This window comes from Littorina saxatilis, linkage group LG1 (genome assembly GCF_037325665.1).
Source record: "Littorina saxatilis isolate snail1 linkage group LG1, US_GU_Lsax_2.0, whole genome shotgun sequence".
In the NCBI taxonomy this organism is placed as follows: Eukaryota; Metazoa; Mollusca; class Gastropoda; order Littorinimorpha; family Littorinidae; genus Littorina; species Littorina saxatilis.
Window position 1 is genome coordinate 85,206,078 of NC_090245.1, and position 17,081 is coordinate 85,223,158.

Here is a 17,081-nt window from a genome sequence, read left to right on the forward strand (position 1 = left end):
CATGTGGGAACTAATATTTAAGCTTGCTGTTTATGATGACCAACGCTTTGTATTTACCTGAACTTATGAATATATGCAAAACGTTGAACTCGAATTTATAATACTTTTGTAATATACGGGAAGCGCCTTGAGATTGTCTTTTGGCAGTAAACCCGTAGAGCAATCGTAAAATCTTTATAAAAAAAATCATTTGTAGTCGTTTTTGTAGTAGTAGTAGTAGTAGTAGTAGTGGTAGTAGTAGTAGTAGTAGTAGTAGTAATAGTAGTAGTAGTACGCTTGTCAGATAAAATTTGGCACTTCCATTTGGTTGTAGATCTTTGCTGTGAGGCTGTTTATCCTAATATAAATTATATTGGCAGAAAGGCAACTACTGAAGTTCCCTTCCGATTATAACAAACAGCTTGATTTCACATGCCATAGTATATACTGTGTGTTAATGCACAGTGGGCTTACCGTACCGACTTGTGTGTGTCGAGTTTTAAGTGCGGGACTCTGCCTTCGTGAATTCGATTTTTGGGTGTGTGTGTGGTCTTTGGTCCGCTGTACAGATATTATCTTATGTAAAAAAAAAAATATAAAAAAATAGGCTGATTAATGGCTGTCTACGGTAGGGGAATGAATGGTCGTTCCAACAGTATGATTGATTTTGACATAAACACACTCAATTAAAGCAAAGATCTACACACAAATGTATACCTGCAAAGTGTGTTTTGCCGAGTAGTATATTAGCAGTAGTTGTAGTAGTAGTGGAAGAAGAGGAACACATTATTGATGACCAACCCCCCCCCCCCCCACCCACCCAACAAGAAAAGCAAACAAGTCGCGTAAGGCAAAATTACTACATTTAGTCAAGCTGTCAAACCGTCTGGGAATGAAACTGAACGCACTGTATTTTTTTCACCAACACAGTACAGCTTCGTCAATCCCCGCGAGAAGGAAATCGCTCACCTCCCACGTGCAAAACGCAGTTAAATTAACACGCCAGAATAGCGCGGTAGCGTATTGTGCTAAGCAGGAAAGCGCTTTTTTCTGTATTCTTGTTAACTTTCTGAGCTTGTTTTGAACACAACCTATCATATCTATATGTTTTTGGAATCGGGAAATGATAAAGAATAAGATGAAATCATTTTTGGATCGATCTCTTAAATATTAATCGTAAGACTAATTAATCTATTTTCGTTAATTGTGATCACATTTTAAGAGTAAACATGACATATGTATATATTTTTAGATTCAGAATGTGATGAAGAATACGATGCAATCAATTTTAAATCTGTTTGCGAAAAATCGATTTTAATGACAACTTTAATGAGCAAACTCATTAATTAATTTTTAAGCCTCCAAGCTGAAATGCAATACCAAAGTCTGGGCTTTGTCGAAGATTACTTGACCAAAATTTCAATCAATTTGGTTGACAAATGAGAGCGTGACAGTGCCGCCTCAACTTTCACGAAAAGCCGGATATGACGTCATCAAAGATATTTATCAAAAAAATGAAAACACTGTCTGGAGATACCATACTCAGGATCTCTCATGTCAAGTTTCATGAAGATCGGTCCAGTAGTTTTCTCTGAATCGCTCTACACACACACACACACACACACACACACACACACACACACACACACACACACACACACACACACACACACACACACACACACACACACACACCACGACCCTCGTCTCGATTCCCCCCTCTACGTTAAAAAATGTAGTCAAAACTTGACTAAATGTAAAAACAACAACAAAAACAACACAAAAAACTCGACTTATAACCATGGCAACCGCAACAGCATACCTTCAGCTGCTCATGAGTAGGAGACACACAGTTGACTTTTTTCTTGGTGATGATAGAATCCAGGAAAGTCTTACTGACTCCGTGCACTGTGTTGTTGATGGAAGCCCTTCTTGACCTCAGTAACAACACCAACAATGCTGCAACAAATGCCAGGCGTAACTGACGTGTGCATTTCAGGATCTTAATGACAGTTTTTTGAAGCATAGAAAAAGGACAAGAACTGGAAGAGATGACGACTTAAAATTATAATTTTGTTTAAACTTTAAAAAACCCACCCACTAAAAAACCATGACAAGCAAGCAAACAAACCCCTTTGACTCAACAAAACACACTAACAAAAATAATGAGCAAAAAAATGCAGAAAAAAAGGTTGGTAAAAGTAGAGTAGACATGTAAGCAGGCGTAGGCGGACAGAGACACCAGTACGTATACTGTATGCAAATTCAGTTGGGCAAACAATGATGACGAAGCAATACAAAAAGTAAGTTAATAGGTTTTCCTATGGATGAGCAGCACTAGCCCTCCAAGCTTAATGATATTCGATACTGATACTTGCACAGCCTGGTGGTGACCTTTCGATTAGTTTTCGATTGCTGATAATTATGTTGAAGTCTCCGAGACAAACTTTGTCACTTCCTCGGGAGACACAGAAGAAGTGACAGATTTTTACGTGACGCCATTATTCATGTTATGACGTCTCTTCGAACTTTGTTTGGCTTTTGACATCAGACATTTCACCTTGAAAGGTAGGGCCAAAAAAGACGTCTTGTTTTGCTTGTTAATTGATATAGTACGTCTTTAACGTTTTACCAGCAGCCTAACTTAACACATCCGACACAATTTCAGTCCAAATCAGCCAGCAAGGATTCAGCGATGACTATGAATTTGATAGGGAAACAACAGGGTAAGCAGTTAGAACGTCACAAACACAAAACACGTAGCGTTCGGCTTACAGTTGACACTTTGAGCGGCTCGCGTGTTGCAGTTCACTTGAGAATACTCACCGATTATAATAGCACTGATGAGTATGACAGGTGGACCGACAATTTCTACTGCTGAAGGTCTCTGCTCTGGAACACCCATTACTTCTGCATCCGCTGCTGCACCTGATTCCGGCTTCGCAGAAGCTTCGGATTCTGGCTCGGATGTTTGCTCTGAAATTGGTTCAGAAGTTACTGCCGATTCGGGTTCTGCTAAAACTTCGGCCTTGGGTTCTGAGGTTCCTTCCGATTCCGGTTCAGAGGTTACTTCCGATTCCGGTTCTGATGTTACTACCGATTCCGGTTCTGAGGTTCCTTCCGATTCTGGTTCTGAGGTTACTTCTGATTCCGGTTCTGATGTCACTTCCGATTCTGGTTCTGATGTTACCTCTGATTCCGGTTCTGAGGTTGCTTCTGACACAGGTTCTGATATTCCTTCCGAAAGAGGCTCCGATGTGACGTCGGATTCAGGTTCTGATGTTCCTTCAGACTCAGGTTGTGACGTCACTTCAGATTCAGGTTCTGACGATGATTCAGATTCAGGTTGTGACGTCACTTCAGATTCAGGTTCTGACGATGATTCCGACTCAGGTTGTGACGTCACTTCAGATTCAGGTTCTGACGATGATTCAGATTCAGGTTGTGACGTCACTTCAGATTCAGGTTCTGATGTTGCTTCAGACTCAGGTTGTGACGTCACGTTAGATTCAGGTTCTGATATTCCTTCCGAAACAAGTTGTGACGTCACTTCAGATTCAGGTTCTGATGTTGATTCTGACTCAGGTTGTGACGTTACTTCAGATTCAGGTTCTGATGTTGATTCTGACTCAGGTTGTGGTGTCGCTTCAGATTCAGGTTCTGATGTTGATTCTGACTCAGGTTGTGACGTTACTTCAGATTCAGGTTCTGATGTTGATTCTGACTCAGGTTGTGACGACACTTCAGATTCAGGTTCTGATGTTGATTCTGACTCAGGTTCTGACGTCACTTCAGATTCAGGTTCTGATGTTGATTCTGACACAGACTGTGACGTCAATTCTGGTTCAGCGACCGCAGTAGTTTCGGATGTTAACTGAGCCGTTCCGGAAACAGGAGCCTGCGTTGTTGCTGAAAGGGACAAAAGCACATTTCAGAACAATCTTTCACAGAAAATAATAATGGAGAAAAACACCCAATAGACAACATGTAAAATGATCGAGTCTTTACTAAACCTTGCACACAGGCACCACAAATACAGACAGACAGATTCAGGCGGACAGACCAACCGACAGACAGACAGACAGACAGACAGACAGACTGACATGTACTGTTCGATCGGTTGCTTCTGATTTGGATTTACAAAACTGAAGATTAGGATTCTCGTTCTTAAGTAACTAACTGTCATTGTAATTCTGTTGCAATACTAGTCACCACAACAATAGGATCAGTTTTTAGGAACGAGTGCGAGCAACTTCTTTGTATTGTTGACATGCGAAAGCAAAGGTAAATATCAATGCAGAACAATTCGCACGAAACAGAGCAATGCCGCGTATAACTGCAAACAGACATTAAGAAATCAATGTGACCGGACCATACAACCATAGGAAAAGCCACTGGTGCGTATTTAAACAATGCGAAATTCAGAAACAGGCAAACAAAGGCACAGTCATTTTTGTGCACGTGTACACACACAGAAGTACATGTATTACGTGTACTGATGGACGCTTTAACAACAGGAAAGTCATTGATGCTTGTTTGAACAATACGAAATTCAGACACACTTAGAAACAGGTATATAAAAAAAGAAGGGCAAAGCCATTTCTGCGCATGAGTAAACAAATAGAACTGCAGGCATTGAAAGCTAACCGCCACAAGCATTACCACACCGTATACCGTGGTTGCACTAGGCAAATCTGTCCGAAGCGGTTGCACCCTTATTTTTCTGTCCGAAGGGAGACACGCGACGTAAGTTTCTGCACAAAATCACCTGTAATTCCTCACAAATGACATATCATCACAAAACTAACATTTGTACTTTGGCCTAAGGTGTCATAGCATCATATCATCGATTTGTTTCATTGCTTCAATGTGTTTGTGAACGTTGGCCTTCAAGTACATTTACACATTTCAAGCGCATTATGTGCAAATTTTGACTTTCCGCAGTTACTAGGGAAATTCAAGCACATGAGAAAGGCTACACACGATTGTAATGTGATCTATGGTCATTTCTTGACATCTGGGTCAGATGGTATGATTTAAAGTGGTGCAGGAGCGTCATATTTCATGAATCTGTGAAGACATTCAAAGATTTGTCGGTTGCGCATCTCTGAAGTCTCTCTGTTTTTCTGGTTGCACACCCCCGAAGCAATCGGTTGCACACCGCCGAAGATATTTCAAAGAAATAAACAGGAATCTATTTGTGTCCGCCTCTGGGTATGTTCCAAATTGGTATGGAAAATCATATATCTGCTTGTCTGTGCCGATTTGGTGTACACAATATATATCTCTTTCTATCTCTCTCTCTATCTCTCTGTCTCTGTCTCTCTCTCATCTCTCTCTGTCTCTCTCTGTCTCTCTCTCTCTCTCTCTCTCTCTCTCTCTCTCTCTCTCTCTCTGTGTCTTTCTCTCTCTACAGGAGTCTTATATGGCTAAGAGCAAAAAGTCGTTTATTAGGCTTGACCAAACACGATTCTGAAGGAAAGAGTGTTGGTGTGTTTAGAAATGACACTTTGTTCGTAATCATTACTGTATAATTCTATTTTTTTAAATCGGGGAAAAATCGCGTCAGCGTTTTTCCCTTCAGGATTCTATTTCAAGAGGTGAAATAGACCAACTTTTGCTCTTAGGTGCATAGCAAATTAATAGCGGTTGGCTGTCCAGACGGCCAAACGATCTGGGCAGGCTCAGGTAAATTGACGTTTTGCTAACAATAAGTTATGAAGCTAAATCTGTTAAAAGAAAACCACACAAGCCCGTTATCCTTAAAATCCTGTTTGGTCAAGCCCCAAAACACACTTTTTCCTCTAAGACGCATAACAAATTGTCCACGGTTAACCGTAGCAAGTTTTGTTGCATTTTGTGGTTGTATGACAATTGCTCACAGGACAAATGCTCACACGGACAAATGCACACACACACGGCACAACACACACACACACACACACACACACACACACACACACACACACACACACACACACACGCACACACACAACATTGCACTGAATTCATGTGCATGCCTTGTCAGATGCGAAAATGTCACTTTGGAACATGAAAATCACACACACACAAAAATAAAAAAATCCTCCGGGCGGCCCCAAAAATTGGGGCGGGCGCTGACGATCAACATTATTAATTTTATTTAGCATAATGTAGGCAAAATACTAAGGAAATGCTTCGGCGGTGCGCAACCGAAACAAAGCTAAAACTTCGGAGATGCGCAACCAGCCACTTCGGAGATGCGCAACCGACAAATCTTTGAATGTCTTCACAGATTCATGAAATATGACGCTCCTGCACCACTTTAAATCATACCATCTGACCCAGATGTCAAGAAATGACCATAGATCACATTACAATCGCGTGTAGTCTTTCTCATGTGCTTGAATTTCCCTAGTAACTGCGGAAAGTCAAAATTTGCACATAATGCGCTTGAAATGTGTAAATACTTGAAGGCCAACGTTCACAAACACATTGAAGCAATGAAACAAATCGATGATATGATGCTATGACACCTTAGGCCAAAGTACAAACGGTAGTTTTGTGATGATATGTCATTTGTGAGGAATTACAGGTGATTTTGTGCAGAAACTTACGTCGCGTGTCTCCCTTCGGACAGAAAAATAAGGGTGCAACCGCTTCGGACAGATTTACCTAGTGCAACCCCGGTATAGGCCCTACGGTGTGATTACTTTTTCAGAAAACTGCACTGGCAGGACTGGACACGGAGTGCGTAGAAATAAACACACAATGTTTTGACAAATAGATGCATCCCTCCAGGAAGCATGTTTGTATTATTCTAGCTGTGTTTTCGTGAAATTTTTTATCATCAGCAAATGGGTATTTCCTGTCTCAACAGCATTATCACTTCGTTGGAAGCGCGATCGAATGTCAGCCCTCATTAACATGTTTTTATCTGCATTTACTCTGCTTCACGCCATGATGTTTTATCATGGAAAAACTGCTGTTGTAAACAAATGTGTGTTTCGTTTTGTGCTTGAGTTGATAGACAGACAGACAGACAGACGGACGGACGGACGGACGGACTTACGGGTAGAGAGACAGACAGGCCGGCAGGTAGGCAGCCGAAGAGTCATCTAACAAAATAATTGAACAGACGGAAACAGTGGCGAGACAGGCATGTGATTAAATCTGTATTTCTCAAATCTAAAGGCTGCCCTTAATTGAGCCCGAGGTCGACCTCGCGAAGTCTTTTACCGAAAACTCAGTGCCAAAGCTTCGGGCAGCCAGCCTCGCGAAGTCGATTTCGCCCTATTAATTTGAGGCTTTTAATTGAAAGTGTTTCTGCACGGCCTTAGTTGAGCAACCATCAAACACTACATCACATCAAACCACATGCCTTCCTGCCTCACTTCTTCCTAACACAATACTGTATCTCTGACAGTATCTCTCACTCTCTCTGTTTCTGTCTGTCTGTCTGTCTGTCTGTGTCTCTCACGCTCTCTCTCTCTCTCTCTCTCTCTCTCTCTCTCTCTCTCTCTCTCTCTCTCTCTCTCTCTCTCTCTCTCTCATGTATTCATGTAATGAGTTTTTAGTAGCAGTTGTAGTAGTAGATTAGGGGAGGGTGGGGCAGGTAGGGTCAGGGGCAGGTTGGGTCACCTTGAATAACTCTCACAATTGAAAAGATATTCCCGTTTCGTTTCCGATCTATGTTTTTGAATGTCCCAGTGCGTCCCTATCGCCAATTTGTTTGAATGGTAGTGATGTGCAAGTATGGATCCGGTGGTTTCACCATGAAATTTGACAGTAAGTGACTTTTTTGACTCTCATACTTTTTGTTCTATACGTGGATTAACAGGGTGCTCATGGATGATATCTTTAGTATACACACCTGATTCATTTTAGAAGTGAATTGTGCTGTTTAAATTCGTATTTAAATTGAATCGAAACGTAACAGACCGATTTCTTTGTGCACCCTGTGCGGGGCAGGTAGGGTATGGGCAGGTTGGGTCAGTGACTCGACCTGCCCCGTCATTACCCAACCTGCCCCTTCTTTACATATAGAGAATACTACATGGCTTGCTGTGTCGTACCAGATTTACACGAGTTTTTTTAATTTAATATTGAACTGCGAGCGAAAGCCATGTAGTATTCTGTTTATCCTACATATTTTACTTACGTGTATTTAACTGAAAATGTCCTGCAGTCGAGGCATTGTAAAAGCTGGTTGGCCTTGAGACCTGGGTCAATGATCGGTACTTGCAATCTGAACACAGCTGCCTGTCCAGACACTGACCTTCTTACCCGGGGTCAATGACCGAGTTTTTATATGAGAGGAAAGTCTCTGAAGGATTGGTCAGCGCAGAATAAGATAAGAGAGGGGTTGAAGTGAATAGCGCAAAGAGGGGGGAGGGAGGGGGGGTAGTAGCTATTTTGACTGCTGATGCAATCGCCAGCGGCTCGTGGCACTGGAGGGGTGGTGACACGGTCAAGTGAGGCGGAGAGGGGTAGCTGTCTAGCCACTGTGTCTGGCCTTGATTGGTGGTAGTCCTGAGTCCTTCTCAAAGTGGGGGGGGGGATGAGTGGGCAGTAGAGAAGTGACAGACGACTTTGTGCTTCAGCGAAATTTGAACCCGCACGGCGGGCGATTTCAGCAGAATTTGGAACCCGCCCGACGCGATTTGAACCCGCCGGGGGCGATCGGGCGACCGCCAATATTCAGCCCTGTAAGCAGTGGAAAAACAGGTCCCTGCCAGACTTGCTTGACATGACCTCATTTACATGATATACACACGTGTGATTTGAACGATTATTATCTCACGAGTGTCTCTCTCACGTATGTAGGATAAATTTGTTATTGCATGAAATATGAATCATAGGTGAATTTGTTTGTATGTACGCGCGCGATTGTGTGTTGATGGGTGCGTGTATTTCATGTGTATGAGTTATAAATATTGTTTGTGTTACAGAATGACAGGTTTTGTTTATTGCAACAGCAACGGCACCATTTGTATTCAACCCTGACCTCTTATTTCAGTTATGTTTTTAATAACAACACGCACAGACATGCGAAGTTATGTTATTTTCCATTGATGTTTTTTAATATTATTTTTTGCTTCGTGTTTGTTTTTGGTAAGTTGTTACTATTGGCAATTTTCTTGTTCTTCTTTGTTTGGTTGGTTGTTTTCATATCTCAATTATATACACGGGTTAATTGTGGTATCGTTCAGCTAGTCAATTTATTAATTTACCTTTATTTTGGCAGGATAATAGCTGTTTTTCTCAAGTTGACCCAACCTTCCCCACAGGGGTACCCAACCTGCCCCGTGGTGGGGCAGGTTGGGTATTTTTGGTGACCTTTTTATTTATCGTTTATCTCTCATGATTAGAACGATTTATTTTCGAATGTTGAATTATTGTATTGCAAAAGGATTAAAGTTTTCTTAAAAAGTTGTTTGAAATGTTTTCACTGGTTAATCTTTGAATGAGAGTGAAAAAGGATTTTTTTGACCCTACCTGCCCCACCCTCCCCTAATCCTTGTTTAGGACGAGGGCCAGATGCAAAAATAGCATATCTATGCGTATTCTTGTTACCCTCGAAAAATAAAGAATTGTCATTGTCATTGTCATTGTCTCCCTATCTCTTTCTGTATCTCTCAGTCTCTCTGTCTATCCTTTTCTCTTTCTGTATCTGTTTGTCCGTCTGTCTGTCTTTCTCTGTATGTTTCTCTCTCCCTCTCTCTCTGAAAAAGGGAACACAATGAGATTGGGAGCAAAATCAAAATCAAAATTGTGTACAAAGAAAAATAGCAGGCCAGAACGATCGACCTTTTTTGTTGAAGGAGACGACAGCGAATAGCAAGACCACTCAGTAGCCTACAATGCCTTTTCAGCTGTCCTTGGTCCAGTTTAAACATCGTATTCTTCAGTCGATTTTGTTCTACCATTTTAGGTCAATGCAATTTAAATACAACTTTATTATCTGATTGTAAGACAAACCGAATGTTTTATCTTGACCGGATACACAAATAACATCACATGAATAATGAACAAAATTCTGCTGCGTATCTCGATTGAGTGTACACAGTTAGAGAGAGAGAGAGAGAGAGAGAGAGAGAGAGAGAGAGAGAGAGAGAGAGAGAGAGAGAGAGAGAGAGAGAGAGAGAGAGAGAGAGAGAGAGAGAGACTGAGAGAGAAAGAGAGAGAGAGAGAGAGGAAGAGAGAAAGGGGGAGAGAGCGAGAGGGTGGGAAAGCGGGAGAGAGAGAGAGGGAAAGAGAGAGAGGGAGAGATAGAGAGAGGCAAAGAGTGAGGGAGAGAGAGGCAAAGAGAGAGAGAGGGGGGAGAGTGAAGGAGATAAGGGGGGGGGAGAGAGAGAGAGGGAGAAATAGAGAGAGAGAAATAGAGAGAGAGAGAGAAAGAGAGAGAGAGAGAGACAGAGAGAGAGCGAGAGTCTCATCCAAGCTGGCACACCCGATGTTGGATTTGCTCATTTATGTGGTCATATAATATCCACGGACTGCAGAATGATTGGTGTCTAGCGTTTCCGCATCTGCCTATGCAAACAGCACCCGTGAAGCACTTTGGGGAACAATCAAAGAGTGTCAGTACCAGTGAACTCAGTGTAAACTTTGGCCGCCAATTGTCCGCCAACGAGTGTGTATGCTTTACGTAAATGATTGATGATGATTCATGATAATGTTTTGCAGTGTGTTGGCAATTTGAGGGGATAATATTGGTTAGAGTACACATCTCCAGGGGATAATTATCAATTCTGCCTATAGCCTATTCAGGGCTGACAAATTAATGAGATTACCGACAGTATGAGTTTTCTATTTAGAATGCAAGTTTTGAGGCCTTATTTTGATATGAAATAACCCTCTGCTAGTTTGTGTGTTGGCCGGTCGGTCAGTATCTTCCTCTTTATCGCCCCCTCCCCCCAACCGCTCTCGTTCTCCCCCCCCCCCCCCCTCTCTCTCTGTCTCTCTCTGTCTGTCTGTCTGTCTGTCTGTCTGTCTGTCTGTCTCTCTCTCTCTCTCTCTCTGTATATATATGTGTGTGTGTGTGTGTGTGTGTGTGTGTGTGTGTGTGTGTGTGTGTGTGTGTGTGTGCAGTGGCGGATTTTTTTTTGGGGGGCGAAGGGGGCCCGGGCCCCCCTTCAGGAAAAAAAAAAGAGAGAGAGAGAGAGAGAGAGAGAGAGAGAGAGAGAGAGAGAGAGAGAGAGAGAGAGAGATGATTAAATGACAGTTTCTGAGCTCAGGTGGCCCTAGATTGCAGCATTTTGCTTCCTTGAAAAAAACATTCCGGGGGGCATGCCCCCGGACTCCCGTAGCATGTTCGGGCGCTTTGCGCCCTCAATTCAGGCGCTTTGCGCCCTCAATTCAGGCGCTTTGCTCCTTCAAGTTTGTGAAAAAAAAGTTTGGGTGTGCCCCCCCTTCCTTAAGATCTTGGATCCGCCCTTGGTGTGTGTGAGTGTGTGTGTGTGTGTTGTTATGTCCTTGTTATGACATCATGAGTGTGAGGTTGCTGAGCTTACATGCACAATTGTTCAGATATGCAGAGCCCTTTGAAATGATTGGAAACTTTTGAAAGGAAATTAATCAAAAACAAGTACGTGTTTTTGTGTGTGCATGATAGCTCTCTGTGCAGCTCTGACAAAATAAGTTCACATGTCTTATTCTGTTTGAACTTTGCAATTCATTTGCTTTGACGACAAAGTTTTTCCGTCTAGGGAGTTCGACAACTTCGGTATTTTAAAATGTGTTTGTTTGAAACTGGCCCCTGGGATGCGGGCAAGCTTTTGTTATCGGCCTGCTTGTGCACATTTCCACGTTTCTGCTAAACACACACACACACACACACACACACACACGCACGCACGCACACACACACACACACACATACACACACACACACACACACACACACACACACACACACACACAAAGACACACACACACAAAGACACACAGAGATACCAATAGTTGGGTTTTTTAAAAGAGAATTGTTAAAGTCAGAAACAAACGCAACACTGACAAACATCATGCAAATTCATATTATCATTTAAGCATATTAGAAACGTTAAAGGCACAGTAAGCCTCCCGTAAACCATCACAGAGCTCCCCGAGCGTCTACATTTAGTACAAGCATACTTCCATTTGAACGCTCACCGAACGGGAACATCCTGGCTGCTTTCTGTCGAGCGTGAGAAATTTTCAAAGAATTTATTTTCGTGGACTTGGCCTCAACAGCAATGGCGCCTCGTTTTGGTGCTGGACGGCTGTTATGAATACCGGAATTCACGCCCGGACAGTAAGCCTCCCCTAAACCACCACAGATACTTTCAGGCTTTTACACACAGTACAAACACCCTTCCATTTGAACGCTCACCAAACGGGAACATCCTAGGTGCCCTACGTAAAGAGCGAGCAATTGTTAAAGAATTAATTTTGCAGATTGTCTCGAACACTTTTTGGACCCATCCTGAACTCAGGTCAAACATGAGTTACTTCCCTTCGGGTCTCATTCTATCGATGTAAACTGGCGATAGCCGTGAATCGATGATTATCAAAATGTTTTTGGACCGTGGTGCGTTTTTGCGCTAGACCTAACTTTTAAAATTTAAATAATAAATTGACAGCTTGTTACACAAACATTCTTTAATCATAAAAGAATTCTTTTTTCATCAAGACAAGATCAGTACAATTCGAAGTTGTGAAAGTTTGAAAAAAGAAAAGCCCGGAAGCAGGGTCACGCAAGGGTCGTAGCAGACGACGCCGGTTTATCAGTGCATATCGCCGTTCCTCTCAAAAGTCAAAAGCCATCGCTAGAGTTCTTGTGAACCACAGCCGTTTGTTTCGTGCATAAAAACGTGCTATTGTAAATAGTCGCATTCAAATAAGTAACTGACGACTACATTGTGAAAAAGGGAAACTGGATCACACGGGTTCACGATGGCTCAGGGGTAAGATAAACCACGCAAAAATAAATTCTTTGAAAATTGTTCGCTCTTTACGGAGGGCACCTAGGATGTTCTCAATCGGTGAGTGTTTAAATGAAAGGGTGTTTGTACTGTGTGTAAAAGCCTGACCGTATCTGTGATGGTTTACGGGAGGCTTACTGTGCCTTTAACTGATTAAGTTTCAGGAGAGTCGCCGACGGACGCAATAGCATCGTGGTTAAGACATGGGCGTTTAATATGGACGGTTCGGGGTTTGCCACCCAGCCGCACCTTGTTGGATGAAGGTGGAGATGTTTGCAATCTCCCAGGACAACATACATGTATGTGCAGACCTACTAGTGCCTCCGTGTGAACAGGCAAGTACAAGACCAAAGGCTTGGAAAAGATCCATATCAGAGTTTGTTGGATCGCAGAAACACAAAAATACCTGGCATGCATTCCCTGAAAACGGACTGCCTTAATGGAGGGGAGAACACGTCCAAACACGCAAAAGCCCACTTGTGCAAACACGAGCGTACGTGGGAGTTGCAGCCCTTGAACGCAGAAGAAAAAGAAGAAGAAAAAGAAGAAGACGAACATCGCTTCTTCACATCCGTTTATTATGACCGTTTAGCCTTTATTCCCTCAGTGCGCTCAATACCTCCCGCTCGAGCTCCCAAATGCAGATCCCTGAAAAAGGTTCCTATGCACGATGATACCGATGGCATATCTGTTTCCATTTCTACTGGCTTCCTGTGATGTTTGAATATTTATAATTTCGGAAAACTGACAGTCAAGTTTGGAATTGGCAGAGTCACTTTCCATGCCATGGGGGTTAAAATGAGTTGATGAATCATTCTACCTTGATCCCATACACAGTTCGCCATATGTTACTTCACATTCGGTCACGAATGAAACCAACATCAGACAGGGCTCCCGAGTGTTTGCAAGCAACAAAGGCTAACACTGTAAATTGAATCAATAAAGTGGAATTAATGGTTCGTGTTACTGGAACCGCTCGTAGTCTGAGCCATGCACACGTTACTAACGAACAACCGAAATGATTTTTACCCAAAATGTGTGTCAAAATGCTCATGATTTATGCAGATGAAAACAATGTCAATGTCGTAAGAGTTTATCAAGAAAAAAAATACCATAAAACACACACACTATTTTCTGACCTGTCTGCCTTTTATTTGTGGAGTTGTGTTTCTGCGAAGTGAAAATGTGCGGCCTAATGTATTTGTCATGTGAATTCAAAATGTAATGAGGTTAATTAATTTCACTTTTTTTTCTCTCTCCCCCGCCCTCTCTTTCTCACGTGTTTTTTTCTTTTAGATTTTAATCTACCCTCAGGTGTTTTTTCCATTCTCTTGGCGGGAAAAACTGTATAGAGAGAGAGGTCCTGGAATAATAATCGATTTCTTGTAACTTTTCTCAAGGTTCTGAAAGACTGCGGTGTTTTTATCTCCCAGGACTGGTGTCCGACGTCATGCACAGGAGAATGTGTGTCAAGGTAGACGAGATATTCGGTTCGATTCGATGTCTTGCAGACAACACGAGCGACTTTTTTTTCTTAGAGTCTCAGTGGTTTTTATATTTAGTCAAGTTTTGACTAAATATTTTAACATCGAGGGGGAATCGAAACGAGGGTATGGTGTATGTGCGTCTGTCTGTGTGTGTGTGTAGAGCGATTCAGACTAAACTACTGGACCGATCTTTACGAAATTTGACATGAGAGTTCCTGGGTATGAAATGCCCGAACGTTTTTTTCATTTTTTTGATAAATGTCTTTGATGACGTCATATCCGGCTTTTCGTGAAAGTTGAGGCGGCACTGTCACGCCCTCATTTTTCAACCAAATTGGTTGAAATTTTGGTCAAGTAATCTTCGACGAAGCCCGGGGTTCGGTATTGCATTTCAGCTTGGTGGCTTAAAAATTAATTAATGACTTTGGTCATTAAAAATCGGAAAATTGTAAAAAAAAATAAAAATTTATAAAACGATCCAAATTTACGTTTATCTTAATCTCCATCATTTTCTGATTCCAAAAACATATAAATATGTTATATTCGGATTCAAAACAAGCTCTGAAAATTAAATATATAAAAATTATTATCAAAATTAAATTGTCCAAATCAATTTAAAAACACTTTCATCTTATTCCTTGTCGGTTCCTGATTCCAAAAACATATAGATATGATATGTTTGGATTAAAAACACGCTCAGAAAGTTAAAACAAAGAGAGGTACAGAAAAGCGTGCTATCCTTCTTAGCGCAACTACTACCCCGCTCTTCTTGTCAATTTCACTGCCTTTGCCATGAGCGGTGGACTGACGATGCTACGAGTATACGGTCTTGCTGAAAAATGGCAGCTACTTGACTAAATATTGTATTTTCGCCTTACGCGACTTGTTGTTTGTTTGTTTCTTTCTTTGTTTTAGATCGGTTCACTATGTGATCTTCGTGTTGGGACGTTCACCAAACAATATACAAATATTGCATTCCGCTTTCTTATTCACCCCCACCCCCACCTGCAAACGCGCGCACACCAACCCCTATAAAAAAAACAAGGGACTTTTCAAGCTTTTATTCTCTCGTTTTTTGAAACTTATAACACGCTGTCACGAGGACGAAAACCCCAAAATATAACCTTCGATATGAAATAATCAACATTATGTGTGGGCCATCATGCGTCCACGAGTATGTTGCCTCACTACGCCAAGCCCATAACAGGAAACTGGCTTAAAGAGGAAAATAACAACAGACAAACGGAGGTCTTCGGTTTTTACATTTAGTCAAGTTATGACTAAATGTTTTAACATCGAGGGGGGAATCGAGACGAGGGTCGTTGTGTATGTGCGTGTGTCTGTGTGTGTGTGTAGAGCGATTCAGACTAAACTACTGGACCGATCTTTATGAAATTTGACATGAGAGTTCCTGGGTATGAAATCCCCGAACTTGTTTTTCATTTTTTTGATAAATGTCTTTGATGACGTCATATCCGGCTTTTCGTGAAAGTTGAGGCGGCACTGTCACGCCCTCATTTTTCAACCAAATTGGTTGAAATTTTGGTCAAGTAATCTTCGACGAAGCCCGGACTTCGGTATTGCATTTCAGCTTGGTGGCTTAAAAATTAATTAATGACTTTGGTCATTAAAAATCTGAAAATTGTAAAAAAAAATAAAAATTTATAAAACGATCCAAATTTACGTTTATCTTATTTTCCATCATTTGCTGATTCCAAAAACATATAAATATGTTATATTTGGATTAAAAACAAGCTCTGAAAATTAAATATATAAAAATTATTATCAAATTGTTTTTTTCGAAATCAATTTAAAAACACTTTCATCTTATTCCTTGTCGGTTCCTGATTCCAAAAACATATAGATATGATATGTTTGGATTAAAAACACGCTCAGAAAGTTAAAACGAAGAGAGGTACAGAAAAGCGTGCTATCCTTCTCAGCGCAACGAATACCCCGCTCTTCTTGTCAATTCCACGGGCACTGCCTTTGCCACGGGCGGTGGAGTGACGATGCTACGAGTATACGGTCTTGCTGCGTTGCGTTGCGTTCAGTTTCATTCTGTGAGTTCGACAGCTACTTGACTAAATGTTGTATTTTCGCCTTACGCGACTTGTTGTTTTTGTTTTTGCATTCTCGCCTGCAGGTTTAATTATATAAACAGCCACGACAGATAAAGCCTCTTGTTGGAGGACAATTTATTTTCAGATATCCCAACCACAGGTTTTAACCTTAAAGCGACGTTCCTTCCCGTAGTAACGGTTATGTACACCACCACATATCTGTCTAGGTTTTTACATCGGAGAAGAGCAACATTTCACTTGTGCTCACATTAAAAAAAAGTTTTAGGGTCGGCGGGAAAAAATAGGGTCGGTTGCGTTACCCTAAACCAACATATATTTTTGTTTGGCCTTATAAATCATCATAAACCTTGCTGTACATAATTTGGTACTGTTTGCAGATTGATTTTGCCGATTATCCACTATATGTTAATATGAAATGTAGAATGCTTTGCTATTGGTATAAACTGATTAGTCCTATTCATAAAAATACATGTTCAAGTATTATATTGTGTATTGCTTTACTTATAAATTGTATATCAACAAGATGATTGAATCTAATTATTTATGTTTTATTGAAAAAAACTTAAATGAAATTGGTCTCTCTGGCCTTT

General features: G+C 41.4%; 1 protein-coding gene across 1 annotated transcript in view; it reads right to left on the bottom strand.

Annotated features, from left to right (window-relative positions):
• LOC138982241 (mucin-5AC-like) overlaps positions 1–17,081 on the bottom strand; it is a 36,815-nt gene that overhangs the window by 6,817 nt on the left and 12,917 nt on the right. Inside the window, exons 2-3 of the mRNA XM_070355483.1 lie at positions 2,806–3,888; positions 1,802–1,938 (exon numbers count right to left, since the gene is read on the bottom strand). Coding sequence (XP_070211584.1) covers positions 1,802–1,938; positions 2,806–3,888 — 1,220 coding nt within the window. The remainder of the gene's footprint in view (positions 1–1,801; positions 1,939–2,805; positions 3,889–17,081) is intronic.